Source organism: Lasiosphaeria miniovina (genome assembly GCF_030549165.1).
Source record: "Lasiosphaeria miniovina strain SMH2392-1A chromosome Unknown B0T26scaffold_7, whole genome shotgun sequence".
Lineage (NCBI taxonomy): Eukaryota > Fungi > Ascomycota > Sordariomycetes > Sordariales > Lasiosphaeriaceae > Lasiosphaeria > Lasiosphaeria miniovina.
Window position 1 is genome coordinate 1125638 of NW_026848226.1, and position 14308 is coordinate 1139945.

General features: G+C 54.8%; 3 protein-coding genes across 3 annotated transcripts; 1 reads left to right on the top strand and 2 right to left on the bottom strand.

Annotated features, from left to right (window-relative positions):
• Positions 1–2951: 2951 nt before the first annotated feature.
• On the bottom strand, positions 2952–4121 carry B0T26DRAFT_725783 (uncharacterized protein; the record flags this gene model as incomplete). Its single annotated transcript, XM_060442792.1, has 2 exons — positions 3995–4121; positions 2952–3944 (listed from the first exon to the last, which is right to left on the bottom strand). A coding segment is annotated over exon 2 (524 nt), but the record flags the coding sequence as incomplete, so codon positions are not given.
• A 2435-nt stretch (positions 4122–6556) lies between these two features.
• On the top strand, positions 6557–11713 carry B0T26DRAFT_725797 (uncharacterized protein). The gene has a single exon (XM_060442793.1). The coding sequence runs from the start codon at positions 6564–6566 to the stop codon at positions 11460–11462; it is 4899 nt and encodes a 1632-aa protein (XP_060291310.1). The 5' UTR covers positions 6557–6563; the 3' UTR covers positions 11463–11713.
• A 371-nt stretch (positions 11714–12084) lies between these two features.
• On the bottom strand, positions 12085–14035 carry B0T26DRAFT_755738 (uncharacterized protein; the record flags this gene model as incomplete). The annotated part of the gene is made up of 4 exons (XM_060446002.1): positions 12085–12116; positions 12160–12883; positions 12993–13965; positions 14016–14035. The coding sequence occupies 4 exons, from the start codon at positions 14033–14035 to the stop codon at positions 12085–12087; spliced, it is 1749 nt and encodes a 582-aa protein (XP_060291311.1).
• Positions 14036–14308: the final 273 nt, after the last annotated feature.

Below are 14308 nucleotides of genomic sequence, written 5' to 3' on the forward strand. Positions count from 1 at the left end.
TAGTAGTCAAAAGTGCCCTAGACTGGTAGAAATTATGGGGGGTATCACCGCACAGTCAACTGCATGAGACAAAGCTGCACTATGGTCGCTGTATTCGTAGAATCTAAAGCTAAGGAAAGAAAAGGGAAAGGAAGTTTCTGAAGCTCGGGCAGGGCGCGGGGAAATAGGTAGTGCTGTGGGTCATGTGACGTAGGTGCACGGGCCACCTAGTCTAGTGGGGTGTCAGGAAGTAGTGGGGTCCGGGTCGGGCCCACTATTCCAGAGTTGTCTGCACTTGCCGTGACAGGGGGTGAAAATAGGTAGGGCAGTTGTAGACTGAGTCAAGAGGTATAATTATTAACTGCAGATGCACCCCGCTCCAGGAAAATGTTATGAGCGTAACGATGACATCATCAACGCCTGCAAAGCCCTAGAATATTCGGCCTCCCGCCAACTCAAGAGGCGCAAGGCGCAAAGCGGTAGACTATAGGGCTAAATACATCAGAAATGCAAACCTATTTGGTTGGAAGCTTAGGTCTTCTCGTAATAATGTCCTACTTTTATCTATATTATGTTGCTTGCGCGTCTGGTGGCAGACGGTGAAAGAAAACTGCGCCGTAATGAAGGAGGGCACTTCGAGTATGTCCCTGCTTGGTGCATCCAATACCTACTGAGGGTGTGGGTTTGCGGCCAATTTCCTATAAGGGCGGTGGCGGTCTGCTGGCAAATGGGGCGACGCCTCCTGGCAGCCCCTCCTGGCCCCTCCTGGTAGCCCCTCTGCCAGGAGGGGAGACGCGGGGGAAAGGTGGTTGGGAAAGGTGTCTTGGCATGGCAAAGGTTTCTGCACTGCAATTTTAGCCCCTGGGCGGGAGGGAGACGACGGGGTCAGAAGAGCATTTTCAATAATTTTCTTGGGCTTGGCATTCTGCACTGCAATTTTAGCCCCTCCCAGAGGGGAGGGAGGGAGACGACGGGGTCAGAAGAGCTTCAAGTCGTGTTCGGTCAAGTTCGAGTTCCTGAGTGGATATTCTGCACTGCAATTTTAGCCCCTCCCAGAGGGGAGGGAGGGAGACGACGGGGTCAGAAGAGCTTCAAGTCGTACCGTCGCAATTGTTCGGTCATGGCGTCCTGCACTGCAATTTTAGCCCCTCCCACCCTCTGGGAGGGGGCCTTAACCCTGCAACCACCCCGAAGAAATCCTCTCACCGCTTTTCGAATTTGGAAGGCGGTGAACCACAACCACTGCAACCGCCAGCAATCGCTCAATTGACCAGAAAACTCAAATCGCTCATATACAGTAGTCTTCCATTTGAATGCCTACATCCACATAACTAGCTTACATAACTACATCGATTGAGTCCTCGGCAGCTGGCTCAGCTGCCTCTGCAGTTGCTGCCAGCTGCGCAAGTGCCTCGGCCGTGATGTCAGACGACTGCCGGCTACCTCCCTTACACACTCCCCCTCTGCCACGCACCGTTGATGTGCCTCTGGTCGAGGCCTGTGATGCTTGTGACTGCGGACCTCCGCGCGCACCACCACAGCTACCAGGAGTGCCTCCTCGGGCTCCTCGAGGCGCGGTGCGTGCAGAACTTAGGCCATTGACCGTCCTCGGCTGCCCATGTGTGTGCCCTCCACCTCCGCGAGATCTTCGCGTTCCCATTGCGAGGCATCGCGTTGGATTGATGGTGACACGTGTTGCGAGGCGGTAGTGCCACGGAGCGCTTGAACTCTATCAAACTCTCGTATCATCAGATACTCGTCATCGGCAGCCAAGTTTCTATCCAACCACTAGAATGGATAGAAGTCAGCCTTCTCAAGGACTAAACCGCCGTTATCTCGGTCTCTGTGGCACCGGAGCAGCTCATGGCTGCAGGGGAGACCTATCTGAGTTGTGAAGTAGTGTGTGCAGGGCTCCAGAGGCGTAACAACAGGCCGTGATCGCGTCGGTGCCGCCGCGAGCATCTTCTGGTGTTGCTTGTTGACGACATCGAGAGCTGCGTGTGCCACGGTATAGCGAGCTGTACCCATCCAGTGCGCGTTGACGAGTCTATCCGTTGCCTCTCTTTCTGCTTCTTGGTAGCTGCTGTAATACGTCGTTCCATCGCCTTAACCATCTTAATTGACTGCTTTACAACATCCAAGACCGTACTGTTGTCATTGATGACGAAGGACTTAAGGAGCGGTTGACAATCTCAACAGGGGATGTAGAGGTGAGGGTAGCGGTTTGAAGCGCGGTCCCACTCCGCCAAATTGCAAAATAATGCATGGTTCGCTATATTGGCTGTCTTGTACATAGGTCCTCTCATAGCGCGTCCCCACAAGTCTAGAGCTTATAGGGCAGGAGGGGGCTCAAGCTCCCTCCTCCCGTTTAGGATGATAAATGAAAACAACAACAACAACAACAGGGGATGTAGTGCGTTGGCCGAAGTTGAGCCTTCTACCGAAGTAACAGCCGGCCCATTGCTCAGCGGCAGCAATCCACATCCCCTCAATGTAGTCAATGATAGTAGTCTGGTCGTAAAAGTAGGCTTTGAACTTCTCCCAGGCCGTATCGAAGTCATTGAGGCTAGCAGAGTAAACCATGTGAGTCCAGAGGTCGTAAATGCCAGCAAGACAGTACTCGACTCGGTCGTCAGCCTTCTGTAGAGCCTAGCCACGGCCGACGGTCCTGTACGTTATGGCTCGCTGAACCGGCTCCTCAACACCAGAGCGACTATCACCATCTTGTTGTTGTGATTGTTGTGTGCTCTGGGCGCTCTGAGTGCTCTGGGCGCTCTGAGCGCTCTGTTGTACGCTCTGTTGCGCAGCTATAACGGCGGCTACAGCTGGCTTAGACGACTTTTTCTTCATGTCAAGGGCTAGTTCTTATTAACGTGGAAAATGCACAGTTGCGGCTGTGCCTCTAGGTAGACCTTGGCGATGGCATTGCGTATGGTAGTATCGTAGTCTGTGATAGTGACCTTCAGGGCCCCCTCGCATTAATCCTATCGCGGGTCTGGTTAACTTGTTCCATCAACCAATCGAAGCCTTCCTAGCGCTCATTGTTGATGAAGCCGAATGCACACGAGAAGGCCATATTCGCATTAGTTAGGCCGACGATCTGGAAGAGCGCAAGGCCCTTGTTATTAGTCTTGTATGTGCTATCATACATCTGGATCCAATCGTTCTGACCCCAGGTTTTTTTTAATCTAATCGAAGGTCCAGAAGAGACCCTCTGGTTTCAGTTCACCAGAACCATTGTCTTCGGCCCATTTAACTGTATGGCGGATGCCTTAGTCATCCAGCATTTTCTTAGTAGCTTAGAAAGGGCTGTATCCAGCCAAGGCTTTCTGTTTGAGCCTGTAGCGCGTGTTCTAGACCTAGCGTTAATTAAAGACGATACTAGGGAAGCAAAGCCGTAGATCTCTAGCCACTTCTCTGTTCGCAATAGTAGGTCGGTCAAGATACTGCGCCACGAAGGCGACATGCTCAGGGCCAAACCTCTGTGCGATACGGTCCTCCGCTTCGTGATCGTTATGGGCCGTACAGCCGTGGCGAACCTCAAAGATCCATTTCCGAGCCTTCGTATTATCGGCCAGGACCGCCGTGACCTGACCCTTCCAATTACAACCTCTCTTCATGGTAGATGTGTTGCGAGACTGCCACATCTTGCCCTTGTGGCATACCAAGTCGAATCTGGCCTTCCTACAGCCTTTGACTGGGTTGAGGGAGCGCTTAATAGATACAGAGAAGCCAGCATAGGCGTAGAACTTGTGGAGGTCGTGCATGATATCATCGTAAAAGTCGTACTTCCGCGTGAGTAGCTTGTGGCCTTGTGGGGGGGTTCGAGAGCGGCGCAACGGAGCCATCTTCGAGGTCATCTTCATCGCCAGGCGTGGCGGCGTCTTCGTCATCGAGAGGTATAACGGTCACTTCGTCAACAGCGGTGGCATCCAACGGCGCATCTTCGTCGGCCAGATCTATCGCTGCATAGAGGGTTAGTATGAGCTGTGGCGCGCCGGAACAGGGGGCTCACTAATGGGATCCATGGCTGTGATTGGTAAGAATCCTGGGGGAATAGGTGGCTGGCTGACTGCATGCTTTGGGGTAGGCTGCATACGTTGGGGTGGATTAAGGCGATTTATAGGGTTGTGGCATTTGTTGTGGCATTTGGTGGTGGCAGAACTGGTCAGGCCGTCACATCCTCTTTCCTGCCCCAGCCCTGCAGGAACCCCACTACAGATTCCTTTCTGCAGCTTTGAATCCACATTCGTTAAGTCAGGTGGGGGACTTTTGGAACACCCCTGCGTATGGAACAGCCCCTGAATCGGACCCCGCACAACACCACAAACTTCAATTGCCAACAACTTTGTCAATTAATTAGCTACAATGATGAAGTCTTCAGTATCGGATTCTCCTGATTCTTCTCTTTCAGAATAACCAAGGTCCTCTCTGCCAGCCTCTCTCTGTGAGGTACGAACCTCCTCAATTCCAGCGAACTGCGTATTAGGGTCGACTTGGACCTTCCTTCTCTTTCGGCCTCTTGTGCGTTCTAGGCTTTTTTCTGCAGCCTCCAATTGATGCGCCGTATTGGCTAGTTGGAAAACCACGTAATCGAAGGCTTTTGCGGCCTTGCGTATGAAAAGTCGGTCGTTGGCAGTCCGTTTCTGGCCAGCTAGAAAAACCTGCCCCTGAATACGGAAATCCTTCGGCTTTTTAGGGGTAAAACATATAAGCCGGCCCTCCGAATTCTTATTTAGAATGAAGTTATAGACCTCTTGAAGGTCTATAGAAACCGTAGAGGTCAGTTAACCAACGTCGCCGTTAGAATTCTTAATAACAAGGCCGTTGCTTAGGGGCTTCCTGAGGCTGACCGGCCAGAGGCCTGTAGCTTTCCAGCCGGCTTTGATATTAGATTCAGTCATTCCATAGACCCTGGCTTGCCGGTAGCATTCTAGGAAGGCCCTCTTTTCAGCAACAGTGCCTTCGTCGAAGCCGGAAACAACCTCGTTATGCTTGGCTCTGTACCGGGCTTTTAGAGGGCCGAAAACCGATAAATCCAGGGGCTGGAGAACGTGGGAGGTGTGGGCTGGTAGAAATAACAATTGTACGTTATTAGAAAAGGCTAGCCGCATGAATTCTTTGGTGGTATGACTACCGTGGCCATCTAAAATAAGGAGGCGCTTCTCCGAGGGGGTAGCTGGCCGAGTCTCTGGAAGAAAGATATTGCGGAGCCATGCGACGGCAGTATCATCGTCAGACCAGCCGTTTTCAATGGGTTTCCACTTCCAGCCCTTAAATGGCTGTAAATCGCGTGGATACCATTGTTGTTGAAGGCTTCCACCTTTGAAAATGACGACTGGGTTCAAATACCGGCCGCCAGCGGAAATACATTCGATAATCGAGGTCCAAATTCGGTCTCCTTTCTTCTTTTTCTGGAATTTCTTTCTTTCCTTAGATCCAACAACCAGGCCGTTATCTCCAATGCCAGAAGCAATGCCAGTTTCATCCATATTATACCTATGCTTGGCTGGAATAGCCTCCACGCCTGGAGGCTTCAAATAGTCAAACCAAGGCCGGATAACGGCCTCACAGGCTCGATCAGCACGGTTTGCATGGATTCTCCGAGGCCTAATTGTAGAAATAGATGGATTTCTAGCCAAAAACCGGCTAGTCCAGCGTTTTCCGAGGGTCTCGTTATCTTCGAGCATTCTTCTAGCTAGTTTCCAAATTTGGGCGTGGGTTGGAGGGTGACCGAGCGACCCTTGGAATAGAATCCATTCGGTTAAGCGTTCTTCCATAGCCGGAGAAAGCTTTTGATTAAGAATTTGGGCCTTGGAGGCTGGCTCGGAACCACGAACCCGATTAAAGAGAGTAGTAGGGGGGATGCCGTGATTTTCAGCAGAGCTACGGAGTAAGCCGGTTTCTGCATACTCTGCCAGCGCATTCTGCAAATCCAACTGAGTATATCGCTTCATCTTTCATTTCTCAATTGAATGGAGAAAAAAAGATAAGTATTGAAGCAGAATTGGTCGAGTTGCAAGCGATTGAAATAGGTGAGTTGGGTGGCGAGCGGCAAGTCCTTGATGACAAACCTTGTTCCAAATCCAGGGGTGTTCCATAAGCAGACCACCTGACTTACCCTTGAAACTATTAACGAGTTCTTACAGATTTGTGGTTGGAAGTCCCCTCTTTTCGTTCCCCTTCGCTGACCTGCCAGACCATATTGTCTGTCTGTTGAGTGTTCCTGTCAAAATAACACCTCTTCGCCGAGCGCCCAAGTGTTCCGATTTCCTTCCGAGAAGTTTGACAGCGATTCATCAACTTTAAAAACCATGTTAAGGCGAATATTACGATCATAGTCTGGGGAATAGTCTGGTTTGGGGGGGTGTGCTCGGAGCGGGTTGACACGGGAGGGGGAGGAAAAGGACCCCAACTGTACCAATGAAATGCACGGGTGCCCGTGGGCGACGTTCTCAGTGGTGGGTGAGTGGCCGCCACTCACGTGCCCTTTCAGTGATTGCAATTGGGGGAAGGCGTGCGCGGGAGTAACACCATCCTGCGTCAATTCCCCTCACCTTCGACTCAACTCAAACCAGAAAATAATGCCGTCGCTCGACGCCCTCTTTCGTGGCCGCCACACACTCGGACTCAGGGAACTCGTGTCCCTGCCGGATGCAAAGGTCGATATCATCTTCATCCACGGGTTGAGGGGAGACTCGTTCAAAACATGGCTTCACGGCAGCGAGGAGCGGGGCGTCTACTGGCCGACCGAGCTCCTGTCTCGTGATTTCCCGTCTGCTCGGATCCTCACTTTCGGGTACGATGTTGACGTCGTCCAGTTTTTCGACCGCACTGGCCAAGGATCCTTGCGTGATCACGCGTCGACTTTGGTTGGGGAAGTCGCGACCAGTCGAGATCCCACCTGTGGCGACCGTCCCATTATCGTCGTCGCCCACAGCCTCGGAGGCATCCTCGCCAAGAAGGCCCTCCTGATGTCGGCAACAGCTGTGGAGGAGAGCAGCAAGACGCTGGATCGGAATATCCGTGGCTTGTGTTTCCTCGGCACGCCGCATCGCGGATCCAGCCACGCTAATCTGGGAGCCATCATCGGAAGCGCGCTCTCTCTGTTTCCGCCGTTTTTCCGTGTCAACAGCAGTCCCGTTGATCTTTTGAGGCCTGGATCCGAGCTCCTTACTGACGTCCACGAAGAGTTTTGCGTGTGGCTCAGGAAGAACAGCGCCCGAGCCAATGTCACCTGCTTCTGGGAAGAATTGAAGCACCCTCGTCTGGGAATGATCGTTCCGAGAGCGTCGGCATCCATCGACGGGTATCCCTTGCGACCCCTCTGGGCGGACCACGTCGGGATGTGCAAGTTCTCCAGCACCTACGACACCGGGTATCGGCGGGTTTCCGGAGAGCTCAAGCTATGGCTGGGGCAGGACGTCATTCCTGCCGCCGAAAGCAACCTAGAACAGGGGGGACGTGTTGGCACGGGCTCATCGCCGTTACGAGCTCACCAAGGATCATCTCCCGATGCGGAAGTCTTTCTACGCGGCATCTGGTTTCGCGACATCTTCGCCCGCGAAGACGGCATCTCCCCGCCCCTCGATGGGACTTGTCTTTGGATCTTCGACAACGCGGCCTACAAGAGCTGGAAGTCCTCAGCCAAAGGCGTCTTCTGGACTCTGGGCCTCCCGGGCACAGGAAAATCCGTCATGATTAAGCACTTAGTCAGCTCGGCCAGGATCGAGGCTAGCAAGGGCTCGACATTGATCTTGTCGCACTTTTTTTCTGCCACGGGGACTCCTTTACAACACTCCATCGACGGACTGTTGAGGTCGCTGATCTACCAACTTCTCCTCACCGACCCTTCGGCTTTTACCGATCGTGTGGTGCCTGAGTTGACACGGAAGGGGGCGAACCCGGACGAAGCATGGACGTTTGAGGATCTCACATCTTTTCTCGACAAGCTGCTCCTCTACGCCCTACAGAAGCGAGATGTTCGAATTTACATTGACGGCCTCCAGGAATGCCGTGGGGATGCTGAAGGCACCCGCAATATGGTCAAGAGATTCCAAGATATGCCGAAGCGATTTGAGAAGACACGCTGCGGTGTTGCCGTTTGCCTTTCGAGTCGGTACTACCCTGCCTATGCCCCAAGGGACGTGGAAAGCTGCGTCCAAATGGAGAAGGAGAACAGGGTCGACATCGATCGATTCGTTTCCAGCGAGATTGCCTTAGCTGAGGCAGTTGATATCCCAGAGCTCCAAATACGGCTCAAAGCGCATGGCAGCTTCTTGTGGGCATCCTCTGTCACGAAGAGAGCAGTGTCACTCGAGCATGAGGGGCATGGCCTGGACCAGATACACGACTTCATCAAACATGGCATCCCTGGTGAGATAATGGGGATCTATGAGGGCCTTCTCCAGACCGTCACGACGACGGAGATCTCCTTGACGCTGAAGATATTGCAACTAATGGGGTGCTCCCCTCACGAAAGCATCGACTTGAGCGAATTGGTTCGGGCGAGTAACGCACCAGATGCTTTAGGAGAGCAGGTTCATGACTCCACTGAACCGATAACCGTGGTTGAACTCGCGCGTCGGCTGCCGAATGTGTCGTGTGGCCTCATGCGACTGGACTGGGGCGGGACAGTCCCGCGCGACTCCGCCCTTGGATCAGCCTGTGTCGAGTTCATTCATCCAACCGCCAAGGAGTACATGTGGAATCACGGCTTTACCCTCCTCGACCCGAATCACCCGACGGCAGAGGCTGCGCAACAGAGGGCATCCCTATGTGTCTATCAAATGCATCTTTCGTCGACCCTAGCGAGCTTCAGGGCGTTGGAGCTGCGTTGGCAGGCTCTAGTCCAGAAGCATGATGAGAAATCCATCCAAGAGGCCCTTCAAATCCTCACGAGCAGCCCTAGGTTCGCCAGTGTCCTGTTCAGGAACCAAGAGACGCTTGATGGGGTACTCCAGATTGGCGACCCCGACCTCGTTGCCCGGTTCGCCCTCCTCCAGCTAGAGAACTACGAACCAGAAGATGGCTATGAAGCTTCAGAAGCGTTTTTTCCCTCCTACGATCGTACAAGCGATACGAACTCGGATTGGGACTGGCACAATGACCATGGGTACGAGAATCCACCAGGCGATGACACCGACCCGGCTGTTCTCTACTGCCTCGCCGAGGCTGGGCTGGCGTTGACCGGCAGGGATACCAGCGTTGACACTTGCATGCAAGGCGTCTTGGATTGGCTCATTCATGCTAAGGCGTTGATGGAAAAAGACATTGCCCCGGACCCCGACCTAGCGACAGCCTTGGGCTTGCTCCAACGATCATCTGAGCAGGGGTTTCGACTTTTTTGGCGCCAGAGAATTTTGCTCATGGCGAGCAGGAGGGATTTTACAGCACTCATCCGCATCCTCGCCGATCAGTTGACAGCAAGGGCGCAAGACCCAGCAACCAAAGCTGGCCTGTTAGAGGCAGTGCATGCTGCCGCCGCAAGAGGGAGCGTAACAATGCTGGCAGTGTTCATGGATGAGTACGGCATGGATGTGGAATCACCACACCGAAGTAACACACTGCTGATCACCGCACTTTACAACGGAAGTCTGGAGGCGGTTAGGTTGCTCCTCCAGCGGGGGGGCAGCGTTCTTGTGAGATCGAGAGACGGCACTTCTGCCGTTACATGGGGTTTGCGAGGAGGGGAGAAGATGGCCATTGTTGTCTTGGAACACCTGAAAAAAATGAGATCGACCCAGTCGCCAGCGATGCAAGACCAAGACTTCGTCGACGACTGCAACCTTCAGATGGGGGAAGCTCTGGCCTCCGCAATGCGGGATTCCGAATCAAAGGAGCTTGTCAGGGCCCTGCTAGATGCCGGAGCCGACAGCGATGTTGTTGCGTTGCCAAATGAGGGCTGGAGACCACTCCATGTTGCCGCCTCCAATGGAGATAGTGTCCTAGTCAATTTGCTGTTGAAGGCGGGCGCCTCTGTGGATCTCAAGGACGCCAAGGGCCGCACCCCCCTCCACCTGGCCGTTATGCAAGGCCACCTGACGGCTTGTACCGTTCTCCTTCTCCGTGGTGCCGATGTCAACGCGAGAGACGAAGACCACGCAACGCCACTCCTACTGGCGAAAGAGGCTTTCGATTCCAAGAATTTTCCAGAACTTGTCAGGGCGCTTTTGAACTTTAGGGCAAGGGTCGAGGACAGCTTCGGCAGTGGCACCACCACGGATCCCCTTATGCGGGATTCCCTTATGGGGTACGCTATACGCCGGGACAGCGATGTCATTCTCAAGCTTCTCCTCGACCGAGGTGCGGCCGCAGTGTTCGAAGCAAAGTACCAACAGACCACCATGGGGGTTTGTATTTCTCACAGTAGGGTGGCCTGCCTTCGATTGCTTATCAGTCGACCTGATTATGACATCAACGAGATGGATTACCTTGGTTACGCCCTGATTCATTACTGCGCCGGGGGTATGTCGTGGAGGGAGCCGATGTGTGATACACTCGGCATGGAGACTGTGGAAAAGCTGCTCAAAAGACCAGACCTCAATGTCAACTTGCCTTCGTCAAACGGAGAGCTGCCAACAGAAACATCTTCCCGACAAGCCGCGAAAAGCCCTTCGTCATTGCCATTCATGAGACTTTTACTTGCCCGAGAGGACATCGATATCAACGCGACTGATGTCCGTGGAGAGCGCACTGCTCTTCACCGTGCAGTTGAGAACCAGCACACCGAGATGGCGAAGATGATCATAAGCGACCCCCGTACAGATATTAACATGAGCTTTGGCGAGGTTATAGTATACACGGCCCTATACTTCGCAGCCAAGACGGGCAACCTTGAGATTGTCAAGCTGCTCTTGAACGACCCCCGATTCAGGATGGTCAACGAGCCGGATAAGCACGGTAGCTATCATACTGTTAGCCCTTTGCAGGCGGCTGTATTTGCAAGGAAAAAAAACCCTGGCACAGAAGCTGTGGCAGTTATGTTCGACTCTGCCTACCTCGACATCGTGGGGCTGCTGTGTAAGAGGTGTGATACGGTGTTTCTCAATCGGCGGACGGTCGATGGAACAGCGCTTGACATTGCCAATTCTGGCTTGCGAGCACGGAAAAGCGAGCTTCGGCATTTGGAAGAGTTGGCTCAGCAGAGGCAGATACGAAAGCCATGGCTGAGTTACGTTTCGCGTGCTGATGACTGGGGAAACTACGAGGACTCAAAGGAAACTCTGGCCAAGGAATTGGACGAGTATGACAGCACCCATTACGGTGAAACTGAGGGTAGCAGCGCGTTGGAGTGTCGGGTGCAAGATCTCGAGAAGGAGATCGCAGCCAGGCAGAAAATGGTGGACATCATCATCTCGCATGGTGGTACGGCGACTGAGGATCCACAATTCGTCGGGTGGTGCGACTCGGGGTGGTACGGAGTTGACAGGGTCAAGTCGGCGTCCTATATCTCGGCTGTTCGCTTGTTGTGCACCAGGTAACGTCTGCCTATCGGTCCTCACTCGTCGTCTCTGGGCCACAGGGGCCTCGGAGAACAAGTTTTCTTTTGGCTACCGGGAGAGCCTGGAGAGTAGATGATTGTAGAAGTGGGCTGATATTGAAGGTAACAAATTTGTCACACTTGCCTTGATGGGAGGGTATTCCACCCGGCCCCTGAACCCCTAATCAGTATCTGCATCCCGTTTACGAGGCTGATCCGATATTGACGTATAGTTCCCATCGCTAATTATCAAAGCGTAGTTGCGAGTGCTACTACTGCACAATGAGGCATCTAAGAAGGAAGGATCAAAGTCTCATCGATACACTCTATTTAGATACACACGATTCATCATCCGCTATTCCCGTCTACCCACTGATCATCAAGTCATCAATCATTAACCGCATCATGCTCAAAACAAAGAAGCATACGAGCCGGAGTAGATGCTTCGCTTTCCTCCCTACTTGTATGGCGGCGAGATGAGAGGGTATCAAAGAAAACAGTTAAACGAAGCGGCGAGTTGCGGACACGACGTGAAGACGAGGTGAAAAAAGAAAGAGAAAGCCCTAAAGTCCTGTCCAAGCAATAATCACGTCCCAAAAACGCGGAATTCGACCGTACTGCTCTCACAACCCGGCAGCACCAAAGGCGGTAACCCCTGTTAACTAGACCTCGCAGCCCAGCCGGCTCAGCGAAAATACGACCGCCTGCGTTCATAATCATGCCCTCGGATCCTCGTAGCGCGAGGCTCTTTGGGCGGCGACAGCGCGTGCCGGGGGGCAGCACCGCGCTCTTCTTCAGGCCTGTCCCGCCGCCGCCGCCGCCCATCCTCCCGGCGAGGAGGACGCGCAGAGGGACGCGCAGAGGGACGCGCAGAGTCGCGCTCTTCTTCGGACCTGTCCTGCCGCCGCCGCCGCCGCCCATCCTCCCGGCGAGGAGGAAGCGCAGAGTCACGCTCTTTATTGATGCGCTCTTTATTGATGCGCCGGCGGGCCGCGGGGGCGCCGCTGAATTCTTCGCTACAGATCCAGCCGAGCCAGGTCTGCGCGGTGCTGGAGGGCTGTGGGTGGTCGGGCCTGGGGCCGGCGTCGTGTTCGTAGTCGTGATTGTGATGGTCGTGGTGCCGCCTGCTGTTCGTCCGCCGTGGGCGTGCAGGCGGCGAGCGGCGGCGGTAGTTGTTGTGCTCAAGGTCGACTTGGCGGGCTGGACGGGCGCGCAACGAGGACGCCCGCCGCCGCTTGCTGGTGGGCCGAGGGGCTGGGGGATCAAAATCCCTGTCCTCGTCTCGATGTCGGCGTCGAGTCCGCGGTGCACCGCGTTCTCTGTTGCGGTGGTTATCGTCGCTAGCTTTGCGGCGGTCTGGTGACGGTGATCGCTGGCGTGCTGCACGGCGGGGTGGGGAGTGTCGACGTCGCCGTGGTCGCTCTACATGGTCCGCGAGAGGCTCCGCCTCGAGGTGCAAGGAGCGAGGAAGCGTTGCATGTGAGTATCTGTCTTCCGAATCACGGTGTCGCCTGCCTTCAGTCTGGTTCACGGCCGGTTGTCCGTACTGCATCTGCGGCGAAGTTTGCATGGAGCTGTAGCCAGAGTCGGGGGGCCTAGGATGCGAGCCGCGCCGTAGCGGCGCTGCTTGCTTGCCTCGGTCGACTCGAAGGGGCAGAGGCACTGCGCTCGGTGGTCCCATTGAAAAGTCGCGGACTTCGACCAGTGGGCTTGTCGTTCCGTCCTCCCGGCGGCCGAGCGCGTAGTCGCGATGCCAGTGCTCTGTCGGGGGCGGGCGGGCATCGACTATGTTGATGCCGAGATCGCGATTCCTGCTGTTCGCCCGCTGTCCTTCCCGACCGAGCGCCTCTATCGAGGAGGCCAGGCCATTCGGTAAAGTTGTGGCGATGGACAGCGTCGATGCCTGGGGTTTGGCGAACAATTCAAGGTTGCCGAGATACTCGAATCGCCAAAAGACGCCCAGATCCACCTCAGCCATCATGTGTCTCGCGCGGCGGGGGTATCTCAGCTGGTACTGCCTGGCCTGGTCGAAGGCGTCACGCAGGGCCTGGGCACGGTTACGGCACTCGGCCAGGGCGTAGTGGTCCCCTGCGTAAGCGGCGTCGAAGTTGGCGTGCAGAAAGTTGGCGGCGACGGCGATGGCGAGCCAGGTCCTGCACTCGTCGAGGCGGTGACTGTAGTAGCGCGACTGGTTGCGCACAGGCATGGCAAAGACGTGCAGCAGCCGGATGGATAGCTTGTGAACGTAGTCGTCGTGGTACTGCGCTACGCCGTTGACCATGCCCCGGCAGTACCGGATCAGGTTCCGCGTCTCGTTGCGCAGTGCCGGCGGGATGCGCCCCTCGCGCCGCAGCTCGTCATTCTCGGCCTTGACTTCGCGGAGGTAGGTGTCGCAGCGGCGTTGGTACAGCCTGACCTCGTCGAGCGACTTTTTGGTGTTGATGATTTCGCGGCCAAACCGGATGATCTCAGGGCCTTTGACGGCCGCGCCGACAATTAGGGGGCTGGCAGGTGTCAGTTACGAGTCGGCACCGGAGTCAGCAAGTTCACTTACACCCACGTAATGGGGTCCATGTTGACGTCCCGGACATCGCCCGCAGGGACCTGCCAATACAGGTCTCCTCAAAACAAAATCCAAGCGGCAAGGAGTCTGGATCGGGAGGAGAAGGACAGAAGGGAGGGTCGAACGGCGTAAGGAAAGCGCCCGGCTCTTGGGAGGAACCCCGGGGTCGAATTTCCTAGGTACACATTGCAGCGCTCTTGCAGCCTTGTTTTCCCAACCCGCTTTTGATTCAGCAACTTGCCAAGGGAACCGGACACCAATTGCGGCCTATCGGGCCAGCGAGT

Bases quoted from the DNA above. Each gene is read 5' to 3' on its own strand.
- B0T26DRAFT_725797 (XM_060442793.1), top strand. From the start codon at position 6,564: ATGCCGTCGCTCGACGCCCTCTTTCGTGGCCGCCACACACTCGGACTC.